This window comes from Podarcis liolepis (genome assembly GCF_965112155.1).
Source record: "Podarcis liolepis genome assembly, chromosome: 6".
NCBI classification, from domain to species: Eukaryota; Metazoa; Chordata; class Lepidosauria; order Squamata; family Lacertidae; genus Podarcis; species Podarcis liolepis.
Window position 1 is genome coordinate 196,328 of NC_139559.1, and position 16,800 is coordinate 213,127.

The following is a 16,800-nucleotide window of genomic DNA, read 5'->3' on the forward strand; positions in this document are numbered from 1 at the left end:
TGGTTCTGCTCCTGCCTCCAAGCCCGTTTCCAGAAGGTAGTTGTGGGCGCCTGCTGTTGGTTGCCTGGGAGTTGTCCATCTTGTCCCTTGTGCTATTTGCCATCTACTGTATATGCAGCCTTTGGGAGCTGCCATCAGGAGTTTTGGAGTGAAGTCCATCTTTGGCAGCAGCCCATCTGCTTGGCATACCTTGCCATGTGGGGCCATTGTCATACGGAGGGGGGCCTGCCCTGATGCTGGAGGTGCAGAATCAGCCGAGAACTTCTTTGAACTGTTCTGTCTTGTACTTTTGTTCTCGTTGTATGTTCTGTAGTTAGTAGTATTAAATGTTTTTATTTTCTGTTTGGGATTTGTAAGAGATGTCCCAACTTTTATGTTCTGAATAACCTTTCTTCTTAATAAATTTGGAAAAAGGATTTCCCCCTGCTTTTGTCTTTTGTGCCTTTCTGCCGGGGAACTGAACCCTTTAGTCGCCTACCAGAGCCTGTTGGATTTCTGTCTGTGCCACGGTAAAGTGACACAGAGTGGGGCAGCCCTGTAAAACTGAAGAGTAATCTCCTTCCTTAGGTTACTTTTCAGGGGCTGTTCTGAGATAAGGAAGTGGTGGCAGCAAACTACTGTTCTGTTTTTTGTGTTCTGAAAAAGCTTTTGCGTACCTGTCTCTCTTCCTGCCGGATTTGGAGGACAGGTTGGAGAGGTAGAGAGCATGCATAGAAAACAGAGGAAGATGGAAAGGAATTGCTGAAGCAATTAACAGAAGTGGAATACAAAAAGGGAGGTGTGAGGAGGTCGTGGAAATAAGTGAATGAAAGTTATGATATTGAAATTGTTTTGTGTCTTAAATGGTTTTTGTTTTGTTTTGTTAATTTTATGTGTTAGTGTTTTGTAGTGTTTCTGTACTGTGTTGTATTGTTTTTTTGTTTTTTCTTTTCTTGTTTCTTTTTTTTGTAGTGTTGTGTTTAAACTGTTGTAAAATTAATAATTTTTTTTTTTTAAAGAGAGAGGTAGAGAGCATGCGCAAATGCTACAGCACCTTTTTACGTTGGCTATTGGCACCCTAGATGTATGTTTTTAGGACCCACCTTATTTTTGTGGTTGTAGGTTGTTCTAAACTGTTTTAACATTGTGTCTTAATTGTTGTGAAGTGCCTACGGACATTACACTGAACAGCGGGCAATAAATCATATATTTACATATATATAAGCTCCTTCCGTGCCCTTTTTAGCATACTCAAAAAGAAATGAAAGCAAATTCTCAGCGTGCACACACACACACACACACACACACACACACACACTCAGATTGCTATCGGGTGCATAGTTTTCCTTTGTGGTTGGCTTGTGCTGTTTTCTGGTTTGGCACATAGCAGAGTGACCAAAAGACAAAGTCAGGATTCCTCCATTCAGGAGCAGACTACAGACAGAAAAGAGATGACTGCCTCAATTGAGGAAGGAGGGGGCATGGAAGGGGAGTATCAGAAAGTGACAACTGATTCAGTCACCCCAAAACACTGAAACAAATCGCCTGAGACCCACAGGGCAGATGCCACACCTGAACTAACTTGAACAGGAAAGGTGGGTTTTTATGAGGAGGAACTGGGTAGAGAGTGGTCCCTCAACGGGGTCAGCCAGCAAAGCTGAATGTTGAAAGACAAATGGAAGTACAGAGGTACCTTGGTTTACGAACAGCTTAGTTTATGAACAATTTGGATTAAGAACGCTGCAAACCCGGAAGTAGGTGTTTCGGTTCGTGAACTTTGCCTTGGATGCAGAACATGTTCCGCTTCCTGTTGAGTGTAAATTGAGTCCCCTGCTGCTGTGGGAAAGCACGCCTTGGTTTAAGAACGCTTTGGTTGAAGAATGGACTTCCGGAACGGATTAAATTAGTAAACCAAGTACCACTGTATATTGACATGGAGTGCAGAGTGAAACTGTGGAACTCAACAACAAAAGAAGGGCCTGCAGGACCAGGCCAATGGGGGCCCATCTAGTCCAGCACCCTGTTCTCACAGGGGCCAACCAGGGGAGAAGCCTTGCAAGTGCAAGAGGACCTTCCCTCCCGTGGTTTCTGGCAACTGGTATTTGGAAGCACTGCTGCCTCCAGCTGTGCAAGGGGAGCAGAGTCCTCCTGGCTAGGAGCCTTGGACAGACCTCCCCTCCTCTCCTTAAAGCCATCTGGGTTGGCGGCCATCCTGTGGCAGGGAGTTCCATAGTTTCACCGTGTGCTGCAGAAAATGCTCAATGGGCTCCAACTGGCTGCCCCACTGAGGGAGACCCCCTTGCAAGGCACTGAGGGGCCAAAGGAGGCAAGCGGGGGGGGGGCTATGGGGGGTGGTGCTGTGACACCAAGTCCTTCCCTTCTGTCTGCAGAAAGGCAGACACAGGCAGAATGACAGGCGGAGCTGCTAATCCACCAGCTCAGGCATTCTTGGCAGGGGAGGGAGAAGGAATCCAGAAACCACAGTGGCTCAGCCTTTGTTTCCCAGGCTGGTCCTGGCCTGCCCACCACAAAGCCCAGGGCCGCCTGAGAGGCAGAGAGGGCAACTCGGGGCCACTTCCTGCTCCTCCGGCTGGCAGGAGATGCCTGGGGCTGGGGGGGGGGAGCAGGGGGTCCTGGAGCAGGTTGCAGCATCCGCCTCTTGGCAGGGCTTCTCTCCTCTGCAAGCACCTGCCGCCCCCCCCCATGACCCTCCCTCTTCCCACACATGGGGAGCCGGCTAGGGCCACATCCTGACATCCGTGGGGAATCCTGGGAACGGTCCTTTGCTAAGGATGCCGGGAACTGTAGCTCTGTGAAGTCAGCGCTCTTAACAAACTACGCTTCCCAGGACCTTTCGCAGGTGGATGTGGCCGGGGGGGGGGCTGCACTGGGCCCTTTCTGGGGAAGAGACCCCCCACACACACACACACATTCCACAAGGGCAGAGCACCTGCTTGGCATGCAGAAGGACCCAGGTTCAGTTCCTGGCAGCCTCTCCTGAGAGGCCTGGGAAACCCCAGGGAGCTGCTGCCAGTCGGTGTAGACAGAACTGAGTGGGAAAGGCCAGTGGTCTGACTCAGGGCTTCTCTGCAATTCCCCTTTGCCTGCTCTTTCCAGGCACAGGTCTGCGCTTAAAAGCTCCGTCTCTGAGTGCGCTCTCTCTCTCTCTCGCTTTCCTTTCTCTTTCGTCAATTCAGCTTTTAAGCCCTTTTTGGCGAATTCAGAGGACTGGCGTCTTCCTTTATTGTTAGGGCCATAACTCAAGGATAGGGCAGGGGACACCCAGCCAGATGAGTGGGGAATGAATGAATGATATCTGAAACCCTTCGGAGTGAGACAGAGATGCTGCCAGTCAATGCCTGCCAGGCGGAGTCCTCCAGGTGCTGCTGAACTACAGCTCCCATCATCCCTGTCCACGACCCACACAGACTGCGGCAAGCAGCATTCAACACCCCCTGGCGGGCACCGTGTTGGTGACCCCAGCAGTGGCCACGCTGAGTGAGGTGGGCCACGGGCAGGTTCCCGCGAAGGACCAGAAGGGCCTCTTTGGACCACTATCCCGCAGAGCCGCGACCTCTGGGTGGCGCTGCAGCAGGGACTCCCCCCCCCCGCCGGCCCCTGGATGCGAGGCTGTGGGCTGGCTCCTGTCCGAGCCCCTGCAGGGAGGTGGGGTCTGCCACTGCTGTCCCCCCCCCCGACCAACGGTGACCATGTCCTTTGAGGCCCCCTGCCTGATGCTTGGTGGCAGCATCTCCGGGTCGGGCTGGGAAAGGCTCCCCTGCCAGAGACCCTGCGGAGCTGCTGCTGCTGCCAGCCAGAGCAGGCACTCTCGAGCATGAGAGAGCCAGAGCCTGCCTGTGAGAGGCAGCTGCTCCCTCCCTCTGTTCCCACGAGGAGAGCAGAGAGGGCAGGTGGGGCAACGTTTCTCTCAGCAAGTGCCCGTCGCGCCCACACCCGGCCTGCTCCCGGGACGCTGCTGTGCCAAGAAAGTTGGTGACTGAGCAGGAAGGTGAATCGTTCATGCCGTGGCTGCTGCCACACCTCCGCCTCTCTGGCTCCGGCCAGCCGGGAAGGAGGAAGGCGGGCAGCAGCAGCCCGGAGGCATTCCTCAGCAGGCGCTTGGCAGAGCAGCAGCAGCATGGCCGCGAGTGAGTCCTGGCCTGGGGGGCGGCAGCGGGGGGGGGAGCCTGGGGGACGGGGGACGGTTCTGAGGATGGGGAAGGGGTGAGCCCAGGGGGAGAGGGAGAGGAGGGCAGGCTCTGCCCCCAGGCTCTCCTCAGCCCCACTCCGGGTGCCCTGGCCCCTTCTCCTCCTGCGGGGTCCCCTCCCTGGGGATTTCGGTGGCTCTGCTCTTCCACAGCTGGAGCCAGCAAGACTTCTCTGGGAGTCTTCTGGGCTCCAACCCTCTTGCTGGCTTCCCATCATGGGCATCTAGCTGGGCTAAATGGGCCTCTTCTGATCCAGCAGCTACAGGGCTCTTCTTAGCGTCTTATGGTTGCTAAATGGAGCCTCCATGGACAGAGGCAGTCTAGCTTAGAATTGTGGAGAGCAAGAGTGGGAGGTGGTGGCTTTGGAGGTTCTTAAGCAGAGGTTGAATGGCCACCTGCCATGGATACTTTAGTGGAGATTCCTGCATTGCAGGGGGTTGGGCTAGATGACCTTTGGGGATCCCTTCCAACTCTATGGTCCTACCTGGGGCTTCCCAGAAGCATTCAGCTGGCCACTGAGAGAACAGAATGAGACGGGCCCCTGGCCTGGCCCAGCAGTCTCCGCTGACGTCCTTCTGCTCTTTGGTAGAACTGCAGCTGGCGTTCATCACTTGGCACAGCACCAAGAACAACCTGCAGCACCGCACAGCGGAGATGGGGGGCCAGCAGGTGATCGCGCGGCGGGGGCAGCCCTTCACCATCACCCTCCACTTCCAGGGTCGAGGCTACCTGCACGGAGACTCCCTGCACCTGATTGCAGAGACAGGTAGGAGCAGGTGGGGAGGGAGAGGAAGGGGCTTGGCCTGGGGTCTCCAACCCATGAGAGGAGAGGAGATACAAGACGATTAGGCACCTGCATGCAGGGGGGGGGGCTATTGAAGGCTCTGCCTCCCGTCGGAGGCTGCAAATGTTTCTGCTAGAAGCCCCAGGAGGGAAAAGAGCTCTTGGGCTCAATTCCTGCTTGCTGGTTTCCCACAGACACTGTTCAGCCACTGGAGGCTGGACTAGGGGGCCACTGGGGGCTCTTCTTCTGGCCCTCAGACCTCACCACATCCAGGGCAGCACCATCCTTCCTCTGAGGAGGACCTGCTGCAAGCCCCGAGGCCTCTTCTGGGTCCTGGGGTCTGCCTTGTCCACAGGGGTCTCTGCGCCCCTCCCTGTCTTCCATCTGGACTGCCTGGCAAATGCTGCCTGCCTGTGTGCAACCAAGCCTTATGAGGAACGGTTGAGGGAGTTGGGTATGTCTCATCTGGAAAAGAGGAGAACTGAGAGGAGATCCGAGAGTCATCTCCAAATATCTGAAGGGCTGTCACATGGAAGATGGAGGAAGCTTTTTTTTCTCCTGCTCTGGATGGTAGGACTCGAACCCATGCCTTCTAGCCGCAAGAAAGGGGATTCCAGCATCAGGAAGAACTTTTGACAGTCAGCAATCTCCCTCGGGATGTTGTGGACTCTCCTTCCTTGGAGGCTCTCAAATAGAGGTTGGGTGGTCGTTTGCCCTCTATGATCTAGTTGAGATTCCTTCATTTCAGGGGGCTGGACGCCCAGGGACCATTTTATGATTGCAGCCCTGAGTCCAGCCAAGGCCACTGGAGCACCTGGAGTGGGAAGCCCAGAGTTCTGCCTGCCAGCAGGTGCCAAGGGAGTCCCAGACCTTGGCGGAGACCCAGAGGGGTCCTATTGCCAGCAGCAGCAGCAGCTGAAAGGGTCTCGTTTAGCGGCAGCGGGTGCTGCAGACAAAAGCAGGGAACAGGGGATCTATTTTAAGTATTCATTATTGTATTTATATCCCCCCCCCCCCCGTTTCTCCACGGAGCTCAAGGCAGTGTCTGGCCCGAGGTCACGCCCAGGGAGCTTCATGGCTTTATGGGGATTTTAACCCTCGTCTCCCAGGTCTTAGTCCTCCTCTAATCCCCACAACAACAGCCCTGTGAGGAAGGTTAGACTGAGACAGGCAGTGTCTGGCCCCAAAGGTCACCCCGGGAATGTCATGCTTAAGTGTGGAGACTTGAACCCTCTCCCAGGTCGTGTCTCTGTTGCTCTAGTGCAGTAGACAGCATGGGGAGGGGCAGCCTCTGTGGGCAAGCCAGCTCCCATCTTCCACGGCCATGATGATGATGATGGCAGCTCCCTTGCAGCCCTTCCTAGCTGCTCAATGCCCCACTGGGCTGCCTTGACCTGGCCTGACCCCCTGCGAGAGACCCTCCGGCTCCCCTTGACTCCCCCCTTACTCTGCAGGGCCTCAGCCAGACCAGCAGGCAGGGACACAATCCATATTCCCGGTGGGGCCAGGACATCCATACTCGAAGCGCGCCTGGAGAGCCACCGGCAGCGCCGCCAGCGGCCCCCGATCCACGGACGTCGTTGTCTGGCCTCCGGCTGGGGCCCCCATTGGGCGTTACCAGTTGAAGATCCGCGTCGACTCCGACCACACCTCCAAGTTCTACTACCTGGGGGACTTCATCCTGCTCTTCAATGCCTGGTGCCCAGGTAGGGTGGGGGGGCATTTGGGCAGTTCCTTCAGACCCTGAACTGTGGGGTGGGGTGGGTTTCAATGGGTGGGAGAGAAGATACTAATTGCAATTTACCCCTCTAGGCGCCCTCTCCAATTGCATTTCTGTGGTCTGTGCCTATCAGCAATGCAGCTCTGAGGACTCTGTTCCTTCTCGTGCTTTCTAGCAAGAACAGGCATTTGTTAGCTTGGGCTGCTAATCTCCCCCAACCCTGCCAGGGTCTATTCCTTGCTCAGCGCTGCAGCGGAAGAGTCCTGGGTCTGCATCTGGGGGCAGGGAGCATTGGGGGGGGGGCTTTCCTGGGCATCTGTTCAGTGGGAGGGAGCCTGGCATTCCCCCCAGCAGTGGAGGGGAGTGGGGCCAGCACACCCATGAGGCGAGGGGAGGCAACTGCCCCAGGCCGCAGGATCCACAGGGGCCTGGAGGTGAGGCTGGGTCCCAGGAGGGGAAGGTGCCTCTCACAACCCTCCAGAGAACCTCAGGAGAGCCTGCTGGATCAGGCCAAGGGCCCCCCCTGGCCCACATCCCGTTCTCACAGATGCTCCACTTGGGGAAACCCACAAGCAGAAGCAGAGCACCAGCGCAGCCCCCTCCCCTCCTGCGCATTCAGAAGCGCTGCGGAGGCAGAGCAGAGCTGCCTGGCTAGTGGCCCTGGAGAGCCCCCTCTCTCCTCCCTGCCTCCTGGGGGAGGGGCTTCCCTACTCTGACCTGCCCCCTCCCCTGCCTCTCAGATGATGACGTTTACCTGGAGAGCGAGCCGGAGAGGGAGGAGTACGTCCTGAACGAGCAGGGCCTCATCTACCAGGGAAACAAGAACTGGATCCGCCCCGTTCCCTGGAACTTTGGGCAGGCAAGTACCTAAGGCGAACCCCGGTGCTGGATCAGGCCAAGGACTCTAGTCCCATCCTCACAGGGCCAACCCAGTGGGAAGCCCAGCCAAGCAGCGCCTGAGACCAACCGCTTCCCCCTTCTTGTTCACCACACTAAGGTAGAGTGGCTCTGGCCAGGGAAGCTCCATTTAGGAAGGCGAAGTGCTGCAGCAGGTGCAGCCTCCCCTAGTCCAGGGCTGACTGAAGATGGGGCTCCGAAGGCATGGCTGGACTTCCAGCCGACCTCTCCATCCCTGACCACTGGCCTGGCCGGGGCAGCTGGGAGAGAGAGAGTCCAGCAAGTGCAGGGGGAGAGGCACACCCACACGCCCCAGCCAGACAAGGCCCTGCCCTCCCTCCCTCCCTCCCCCAGTTCTCCTTGGCCCCCGTCCAGAAGAAGAAGCTGGCCAGGCCAGGCCAAAGAGCAGCAATGCAGCTGAGCCTGCAATCGTCCGAGTTTGCTTTTCTTAGGAAAGAACATAGAAAGCTGCCTCATACCGAGTCAGGCCATTGCTCCATCTAGCTGAGTATTGCCCACACTGACTGGCAGCAGCAGCGGCTCTCCGGGATTTCAGGCAGGAGTCTCTCCCAGCCCACCTGGAACTGGAGACCTTCTGCACGCAGAGCAGGGGCTGGACCAGCTGAGCTCCTTTCTCCTCTTCCTCTGCAGTTTGAGGAGGGCATCGTGGACATCTGCCTGAAGCTGTTGGACAGGAGCCTGCACTTCTTGCACGACCCGGGCAGGGACTGCTCCTTGCGCAACAGCCCCGTCTACGTCAGCCGGGTGCTGAGCGCCATGGTAAGAGCTGCTGGGACCACCCAGCGCTGTGGGACCCCCCCCCCCCGGGCTGTTCCCTGATCTGCTCAGGGTGGGGCTGGTGGGACCTTCTGAGATGGGGACCCAAAGCCGTTGGCTGGACTTGCCCTCAGCCAGGAGACAGTGCAATGCAGAACGCGCAAGAGGCATCGCCTTCCCCCTGCCCCACGCCTGCCCCCCAGGAATACAGTGTACAGGCTCTTCCAGGTGGGGCTGCCATAGCTTATTCCGCTTATAAATCACTTCCCGAGAAGCACCTTGAAGCTGTTTCACAACACAGCAAAAACAATTAAAAACCCTTTAAAATTAAAAACAACTGCGTGTACACAGACAGTTTTCCTTCCCCCGGAAAGAGCAGGCACGTGGCAGGGCTGCTCCAGGCTCCCGTTTCGACTGCTGCAATGCATTGTGGGTAGGGCTGCTCTTGCAAGGTGCAGCTGCCAGAACATTAACTGGCTGAGGAAAAGACTGGTTTAGGTCTCTGTTCTGTCTGAAACAAAAGAGGCTGGCTAAAGCCATGTGGCTGGAGCAAGCAGCTCAGAGCTCCTCACAGGGAGGGAGAGAGAAAAAACACAAAGGTTTGGTGACCCATTTCCTCTCCCAGTGACAGGTGATGACATAGGCTGAGGCTGGCAGGACAGCTGACTCTATGGTTTAACCCCTTCATGAACCAATTAGGCTCAAACACACTCCAGTTAGCTATATGAGGCTGCACGGTCAAAGTACTTTGGGAGGCTCAGTCCAGTGGCTGTGAGCTTGGCTTTCCCTGGAGGGGTCCTCTGGCACTCATGGGGCTGCCTGCCTCCCCCCCCCCAGATCAACAGCAACGATGACAACGGGGTCCTCCTGGGCAACTGGAGCGAGGACTATTCCGGGGGCGTCCGCCCCACCGAGTGGAGTGGCAGCATCGCCATCCTGACCCAGTGGGACCGCAGCGGGGGCCGGCCGGTCAAGTATGGGCAGTGCTGGGTCTTTGCAGCCGTGATGTGCACAGGTAGGGATGGGGAGCAATGCATGCTGGGAGCAACTCCCCAGGGAAACGTGGAGGCCTCTGCTTCACCTGCAAAGCCAGAAGGGACAGGGCGGAGGGGACTGTCCGGCTACTATTTGTCAAGATCGTTGTGAAATGAGAAGTAGCTGTATTTTGAATAGGAAAGTGATAGGTTGCATTTGGGAACTTCCTCACCTAGCAAGGAATTTAAGAAACACAGCATTTTCCCTGACTGAAACCTCGTAGAGAGGTTGGTACTTAAGGGGAGGTGGACGGGGGGGGGGGCGGATAGCAAAACACAGGGCAACTTTAAAATACTGTCGGTGAAAGCAGGCGGCCCATCTGGGCCAAAGGGAGAGGCAGGTGTGCCAGTTTTCCTTAGGGGGGAAAACAGGGGGTGGGGCGGCCAAATAGTGGGCTGGAGAAATGGACCCCCCGAGTCCCCTCTGATGCACACACACACAGAGAGAGAGAGAGAGAGAGAGAGAGAGAGAGAGAGAGAGAGAGACTTTACTCTTGGGGCCCAGAGACTGGCCCCATGGGAAATGGGGCAGATATGGGGGTCCCTGTAAGAGCCTCACCCCAGCTGCTTTATCACTGGAAGCTGAAGCTGCTGCTCCTCTCGCTATTAACATGCTCAGAGGCTAGTTACAGGAGCCAAGTACAGGATCCCGGCAGAACTGGCACAGCCATCCCTTCCCCGGTGGGGGGGGGGGGACAGCAGCACTTGGTTCCCCCAGCAGAAGCTGAAGGGCAGCAGGTGGGGAGGGGTCCCAGCTGCCCAGGACGGCACCCAGCTGCACCCTCCTCTCCCCAGTGCTGCGATGCCTCGGGATCCCTTCACGAGTGGTGACCAACTTTGACTCGGGGCACGAGAAGGACGGGAACCTGATTATCGATGTCTTCTATGACAAGGCCGGGCACCTCCTGCCCACAGAGAGCAAGGACAGCATCTGGTGAGATGGGGCTGCCTCCTGGGGGACCCTTTCCCCCTCCCCTCCCCTCCGACTGCCAAATCCTCTGGGGCCCCTTCTTCTCTGCGTCACGTGATGGAGGGAGGACCAGCCTGACTCAGGGGCTCCTTGCCAGGGATGGAGTGAGGCAAGGGCTTTCCTTCCCAGGTGGCCTTTGACCTCAGATCAAACCCAAGACTGGGCTCTTCTCTGCCCAAAGAGAGATGCAGCCCCAAGCGGAGGCTGGGGGGGACATCTGTCAGGGATGCTGTGATTCCCCCCTCCCTCATGATGACCCCAGAGGTCCATCTTACCACAAAGCCCACCCCTCCCGGCTAGAGAGACCATCTCTTTGGGCTCTGCTTGTCTTCTGCTGCAGGAACTTCCACGTGTGGAATGAGTGCTGGATGGCGCGCAGAGACCTTCCCCCCGGCTACCATGGCTGGCAGGTCCTGGATGCCACCCCCCAGGAGCGCAGCAATGGTGCGTTTCCCCGCTCCTCCTTCCAGCCTGGCCTGGGCTTGGCCTGACTGCTTCCCCATCATGCCTCTCTCTGTCTCTGGGGGACCTTGAGGGGCAGCCCCATGAAGACGCTGCGCCAGTGGGTGGAAGCTGTGAAAAAGGCCAATGTCATGCTGCAGATCTTTAGGGAAGGAACGGGAAATAAAACTCCCAATATCATAACCTTAGATTATACCAGTCTAAGGTGCGACCACATTTGGAGTACTATGCACAGTTCTGGTCACCTAAAGGATATTGTGGAGTTGGAAGAGGGTCAGAAAGGGCGACTGAAATGATCCAGGGGGTGGAGCAACTGCCTTATGAGGAAGGGAGCGCAGGGATATGGCTGGCTCCTAGCCAGGGTGGCCCTGCTCTGCCTCCACAGCATCTGAATGCCAGTTTTGGGAAGCCACAGGTGGGGAGGGGGCCCCTGCGCCCAGGTCCAGTTTGTGGACTCCCAGCTGTGAGAACGGGATGCTGACCTGGATGGGCCCCTGGCCTGACCCAGCCCTGACATTTCCCTCCCCTCCTGGCAGGGCTATACTGCTGTGGGCCAGCCCCTGTCAGCGCCATCCGGGAGGGAGACGTGGACGTGCGCTTCGATGCCCCCTTTGTGTTCTCCATGGTGAATGCTGACCGTGTGGCTTGGCTGCTGGACGGGGCAAGGAAGGAGAAGCTCCAGTGGGACACCAGTGCTGTTGGGAACAACATCAGCACCAAATGCGTTGGGAGCGAGGAGCGGGAGGACATCACCAGTGCCTACAAATACCCAGAAGGTACGGAGATGGAGGAACCCACGGCCACCCATAAATGCATCCTGCACCCGGCCAGCTGGCCTGACTCAGGAGATGTCATCTGGATTCACCGTTCCTGCAGGCGGTTACAGAGGAGCAGAACAGCTTGTTCTGGCCTGGAGTCAGAGCCGGTGGAGAGGCCTCTTGGCCAGCAGGCTCCTAAATTGCAGGGTGCTATTCCCTCATCTGAAGGCTGTGAAATTCTCAGCCAGCATGTCTGATCCTGCTTGCAATGGTGGCAGCAAAGCGCCTTTAGGGGCTGGGGCACAGGGAAAGCAGGAAGCCCACGTTCCCTGGCTGCTAAGAGGCTGCCACAAGCACCTCGCGGGTCAGCCTGAGGGTTGCTGCACTCTCAAGGCAGCTGGCTGGGGATGGGCTTTGTGGCGCACGATTGTTCTTGCACAATTGGGTCTTCGAGGGCCTGGGGCCTCAGGGAGGAAGCTGCCGCTGCAGGAAACCTCAAGCAGCCGGAGCACCAGCTGGGAGTGGCTTCTACAAGCTCTGCTCTAAAAAACAGCAGCTGCAAAACTCCTTCAAAAAGATCCACATGAAACCACTGAGTGGGGTCATCCCTTGTCCGCAATATGCTGATGACACACAGCTGTCCTTTACATCTGCAGGTGGGCAGTGGAAGTGCTGGACTGTTGTCTGGTCTTGATAATGGACTGACGTTCACTCCGGATCAGGGCGGTTCCCTAGACTGGGTGGCTGGGAAGTGGCCTTGATGGGGTTACACTCCCTCTGAAGGAGTGGGCATGCAACCTGGGGGTACTTCTGGGTCAGGTGGTCTCAGGGGCCCAGAGTGCTTTCTACCAGCTTCATCTGGTGGCCCAGCTGACCCTTCTGTGGTCCGTGCTCTGGAAACCTCTAGCTTAGATGACCGCAACACATTATGCGTGGGGCTGCCTCTGATGAGAGAATGCGGTGGCCAGGTTGCTCATTGGGGCAAGATGGATGGAGTATTTAATGCCAATCCTGGCCCAACTGCTCTGGCTGCCAATTTGTTTCCAGACCCAATTCAAAGTGCTGGTGCTGACCTATAAAGCCTTCTGTAACTCAGGATATGACCAATCTGGACCCTGCGATCATCCTCTGAGGCCGTTCTTCGTGCGACTCCTCCGCAAGAGGTCCGGAGGGTGGCTACATGAGAATGGACCTTTTCTGCAGTGGCTCCCTGCTTGTAGAATGCTTCCCCCAGGGAGTCCTGCCTGGCGCCTTCTGTCTTTCGGTGTTAGGCAGAAACATTCCTCTTCTCCCAGGCCTTAGGCTGGTTAAACAATCTATGGCTTTTTTCAAGGTGTTTGTTACTGGTTTTTCTGCTTGTTTTTGTTATGCTATGTATTTTGTGTTTTCGTTTTGTATCTTTATGCTGTAAAAACCACCCTGTGATCTTTGGGTGAAGGGCGGGCAGTTTATAAATTTAGTAAGCAAGTAAAATAACATAAATAAGTTCAGGGCTGCTAACCCTGCTGATTCTGCTCTGCCTCCCTGGTGAGAGACAGGAACACAGTCCCAGTTGCTGGAAGCCACAGGAGGGGAGGGGGCTGCTCTTGTGCTGGGGGGTCCCGCTTGCTGGATTCCCCTTGGGACTAGGAGGGCCTCCTGGGGCCTCGTCCTGCAGGGATCATCTTATGCACACTGCAAGAAGGCTAGCAGAGACCTGGTGCCTCTGATGGCTCCCAAACTCCTCCGCCAGTGTGGTGTAGTGGTTAAGAGCGGTAGTCTCGTAATCTGGGGAACCGGGTTCGCGTCTCCGCTCCTCCACATGCAGCTGCTGGGTGACCTTGGGCCAGTCACACTTCTCTGAAGTCTCTCAGCCCCACTCACCTCACAGAGTGTTTGTTGTGGGGAGGAAGGGAAAGGAGAATGTTAGCTGCTTTGAGATTCCTTCGGGTAGTGAATAAAGCGGGATATCAAATCCAAACTTTTCCTCCCTTAGCCAAGCTCCGGACCCGGGGGGGGGGGGTGTGCCTCACCTCGTGCACTCACTGGCCTTGCCTTGTCCTTCCCCACAGGCTCCCCGGCAGAGCGCCGTGTGTTCCTGAAGGCCCTCGGCCAGAGGCAGCCGCTCAGCCCCCCAGTGCGATACAGGGCGGGAGTCCTTCCGGTTGCGTTCTCTGCCTCTGTGGAGGACAGGACCCGGGAGCCGCCGCCGGCCGTGGCCCAGACCTCTCTGAAGCTCCAGCTGGTGGAGAGTCCTGAGGTGGGCCAGGACATCCAGCTGGTGCTGGCGGCCTGCAACCTGGAGTTTGTCCACAAGGAGCTCAAGCTGAGCCTCAGCGCCCAGGCCGTGCTGCACGATGGCCACCCGCGGCCGCCCTTCTGGCAGGAGACCCTGTACCTCTCCCTCCGCCCCAGGGAAGGTAAGGCGAGCGGGAGGGGGAGCGGGCAGGCCTCCCGAGGCGCTGGCTCCGGGTGAAGGAGTGCCGCCCGCCTCTGACACGGGCCTCTTTGCAGAGAAGGAGCTTCCCTGGACCATCTCCTACCAGCAGTACGGGCAGCAGCTGGGAGAGGATAAGCAGCTTCGCATCATCGCGCTGGGCGAGGAGAACACTACCTGGCTGAAGACCCTGGCAGAGAAAACCATCACCATGGCCAGCCCCAGCCTGGACATCCACGTAGGCACATCGCCTCTGCGTTGGCGGGGGTGGCACAGTGGGCTGCTCACCTGGGAGACAGGACAGCTACTGTGGGGTCGAGTGCAGGTTTTCCAAAGGCTCTGTTCCTGGGGGCAAAGGAGCCAAGACACATGACCGGCTCCCTCCCTGGCACACACCTTGCAACCCACCTGCCTCCCTCCAACGTGGTTTGGGTGGGCTAAAGCCACGCAGGCTCAGCAAGAAACATCCCAGCCTTCTTCAGAGTGGGGAACAAGCTTGCCCCCCCCCACCGCCCAAGCTTCAGGCCAGGCAAAGAGAGGGCTGGGGGTGGGCACCTGTCCCAAAGAGCCCGTCTCCCTTCTGCTCCTAACCGCTTGCTCCTTGGCACAGGTATTGGCCTCCGTGGTGGTGAACCAGCCCTTCCCGATCCAGGTGGTGTTTGCCAACCCCCTTTGGGAGCCCGTGAGCAACTGCGTCTTGACCATGGAAGGCAGTGGGCTGGTGAAGGGCCAGCCCCAGATACAGTGAGTAAGGGGGCAGGGGGGCAGGAAGGCTGATTGCAACTCATTCCTCCAGGCGCCCACATGCATGGGGTGAGCAGTTTCAAAATCCCATCCTTGGCAGCAAAATTTAAAATCACAGACTGTAAAACTTTGTTCAGGCAACAACTTGGGAAGGAAGTAAAATAAGACTTACTTACTTTATAACCATGCACTGGATCACAGCAACAGCAATAATAAAAGCTATGCAAGCAAAATACTTACATTTACAGTATAACCAGCTGGCATCTGCCTGGCACAGGCGACATTTGCCCTCTTTGTGGTCAAAGGAAGAGAGAGGAAGAGGAAGTACTCGATGCTCCTCCCTCTCCTAGAGAGGAGGGGAAATGGCATCACACAGAGCCCTCTCTACCAATTGTATTTCTATGGTCTGAGTCTCTGCCTCTCAGCAATACATCTCGGGGGTCTTGGCTCCTTCTCCGGCCAACTAGCAGGAAGAGGCACTTGTTAGGTGTGGCTGCTGCCCCCTGGCGGGGAGGCTTCCACTCCCCGCGCTTGCTCTCCTGGAGGAAGTGCAGCCAAAGGATGGTTGGGGAGCAACGCAGTCTCTGCTGCTTGGGAGGTCTTTGGGGCAGGATCCTCCCCCTGCTCCATGTGTGTGTGAATCTGCACGTGGCCCCTTCTCCTTCCCCGCCCACTATCAGCTCCGGAGCCATTTCTGGAAGTCAGGGGCCCAGCAACACATTCAGTTGCCTCTCTGGCACCCTGGAACTACAAACAGCAGAGAGACCTACAAGCAGGAGAATATGTGCCTAAAGAGTCTTTAGAAAAAAAGGAATAAGCAACCATAAAAACTGGAAGATTTAGCCTCCTTTCTGATTTACAGGAGCGTAGCATGGGGGGCCAAGGCCTTTGTTGCCAGTCAGGGTGGGAGATGCTGTATATTGTCGTGAAGGGGGTGAAGGGGCAGAGAGAGAAAGAGAGAGAGAGAGAGGAGAAGGCGACGAAGACCCTCTCCCACAGGGGCCTCCATATATCTTCCTTCTCTTTGGTCAAGAGGCTGGATGGCCACCTGTCAGGGACAGAATCACAGAACTGTAGAGTTGGAAGGGACCCCTGAGGGTCATCTAGTCCAACCCCCTGCAATTCAGGAATCTCAACTGAAGCATCCTTGATGACAGATGATTTATTTATTTTCTCCACTTCAGGGGGTTGGACTAGATGACTCTTAGGTTCCATTCCAGCTTTACGCTGCCATGGTTTATGCCTCCTTGGCACTGTGAGTGCCCCCCTTCCCCCCCCCCGGCCATTTGGGGCTCATCACTGCCTCAGAGCTGGTAAGAAAGGAAAGTGTGCCGTCCCTTTGGTCTCCTCCTCCCTGCCAGGCTCTTCTTCTCTTTGCAGGTTGGGGCCCCTGGGCCCCCGGAAGCAGACCAGCGTCCGGCTCCAGCTGACGCCCTACAAGAGCGGCCCCCGGCAGCTGCACGTCACACTCAAGAGCAGCCAGTTCCCCCCAGTCAAGGGCCACAAGCAGCTGCAAGTGGCCCCCCGCTCGGGATGGAGGTGTCGCAGGGACTGACTAAGCCGGGACCCCCGGCAGCGCCTGGAGGGCCACGACTGCTCAGACCCCCTTTGCCCCCTCCTATAAAAGTCTGCCTTCCCATCCGTCGCCGCCGCCTCGCCGGCTCCTTCTGCCGCCGCAGTCCCCGTCCAGGCCGGGGGCGGGAAGCGCAGGCAGCAGTCCTTCCGGGGAAGACGCCTCGCTATCCTGCGCCCCAGTCCCGCGCAGACACACCGTCGCTCGTAGGGATAGAGACACTTACCGTAATTATTCAATCAATGTCATAAAAAACTGCGGCTTACGAAGAGAATAAAACAATTAGGCTGTCAATAAAAGCGACTCTTTAGAACATAAAATCGGCAATAAACTAAGGCGTGTGCACAGGCTTTCCTGAACCAGAATGTCTTGCGCACCCTGCTCTCCCCAGCGAGGCGAGAGAGGGCGGCGAAGGCACCTGCCTGAGGTCAAGGGGCAGGGAGTTCCAGAGGGCAAATGCTGCCGCACTAAGAGATCG

The 16,800-nt window shown here is 57.0% G+C and overlaps 1 protein-coding gene across 2 annotated transcripts; it reads left to right on the forward strand.

Annotated features, from left to right (window-relative positions):
- Positions 1 to 3,948: 3,948 nt before the first annotated feature.
- TGM5 (transglutaminase 5) lies at positions 3,949 to 16,642 on the forward strand. Of its 2 annotated transcripts, XM_083510038.1 has the most exons (13): positions 3,949 to 4,127; positions 4,777 to 4,953; positions 6,426 to 6,677; positions 7,432 to 7,550; positions 8,240 to 8,368; positions 9,203 to 9,380; positions 10,195 to 10,333; positions 10,710 to 10,813; positions 11,368 to 11,607; positions 13,641 to 13,988; positions 14,083 to 14,243; positions 14,616 to 14,749; positions 16,130 to 16,642. In XM_083510038.1, exons 1-13 carry the CDS (start codon positions 4,118 to 4,120, stop codon positions 16,302 to 16,304), a joined length of 2,166 nt encoding a protein of 721 aa, XP_083366164.1. In that variant the 5' UTR covers positions 3,949 to 4,117; the 3' UTR covers positions 16,305 to 16,642. The 2 variants fall into 2 exon arrangements, with proteins under 2 accessions (XP_083366164.1, XP_083366163.1); XM_083510037.1 differs by lacking the exon at positions 3,949 to 4,127 and having other exon boundaries at positions 4,334 to 4,953.
- The last annotated feature ends 158 nt before the right edge of the window (positions 16,643 to 16,800 follow it).

What these genes read in the sequence shown, in the direction of transcription:
- TGM5 (XM_083510037.1), top strand. Translation starts at nt 4,716, where the DNA reads ATGAGACGGGCCCCTGGCCTGGCCCAGCAGTCTCCGCTGACGTCCTTC. An exon ending in GCCGGGTGCTGAGCGCCATG is followed by an intron (nt 8,369 to 9,202) that starts GTAAGAGCTGCT and finishes CCCCCCCCCCAG; the next exon opens with ATCAACAGCAACGATGACAA. An exon ending in GAGAGCAAGGACAGCATCTG is followed by an intron (nt 10,334 to 10,709) that starts GTGAGATGGGGC and finishes CTTCTGCTGCAG; the next exon opens with GAACTTCCACGTGTGGAATG.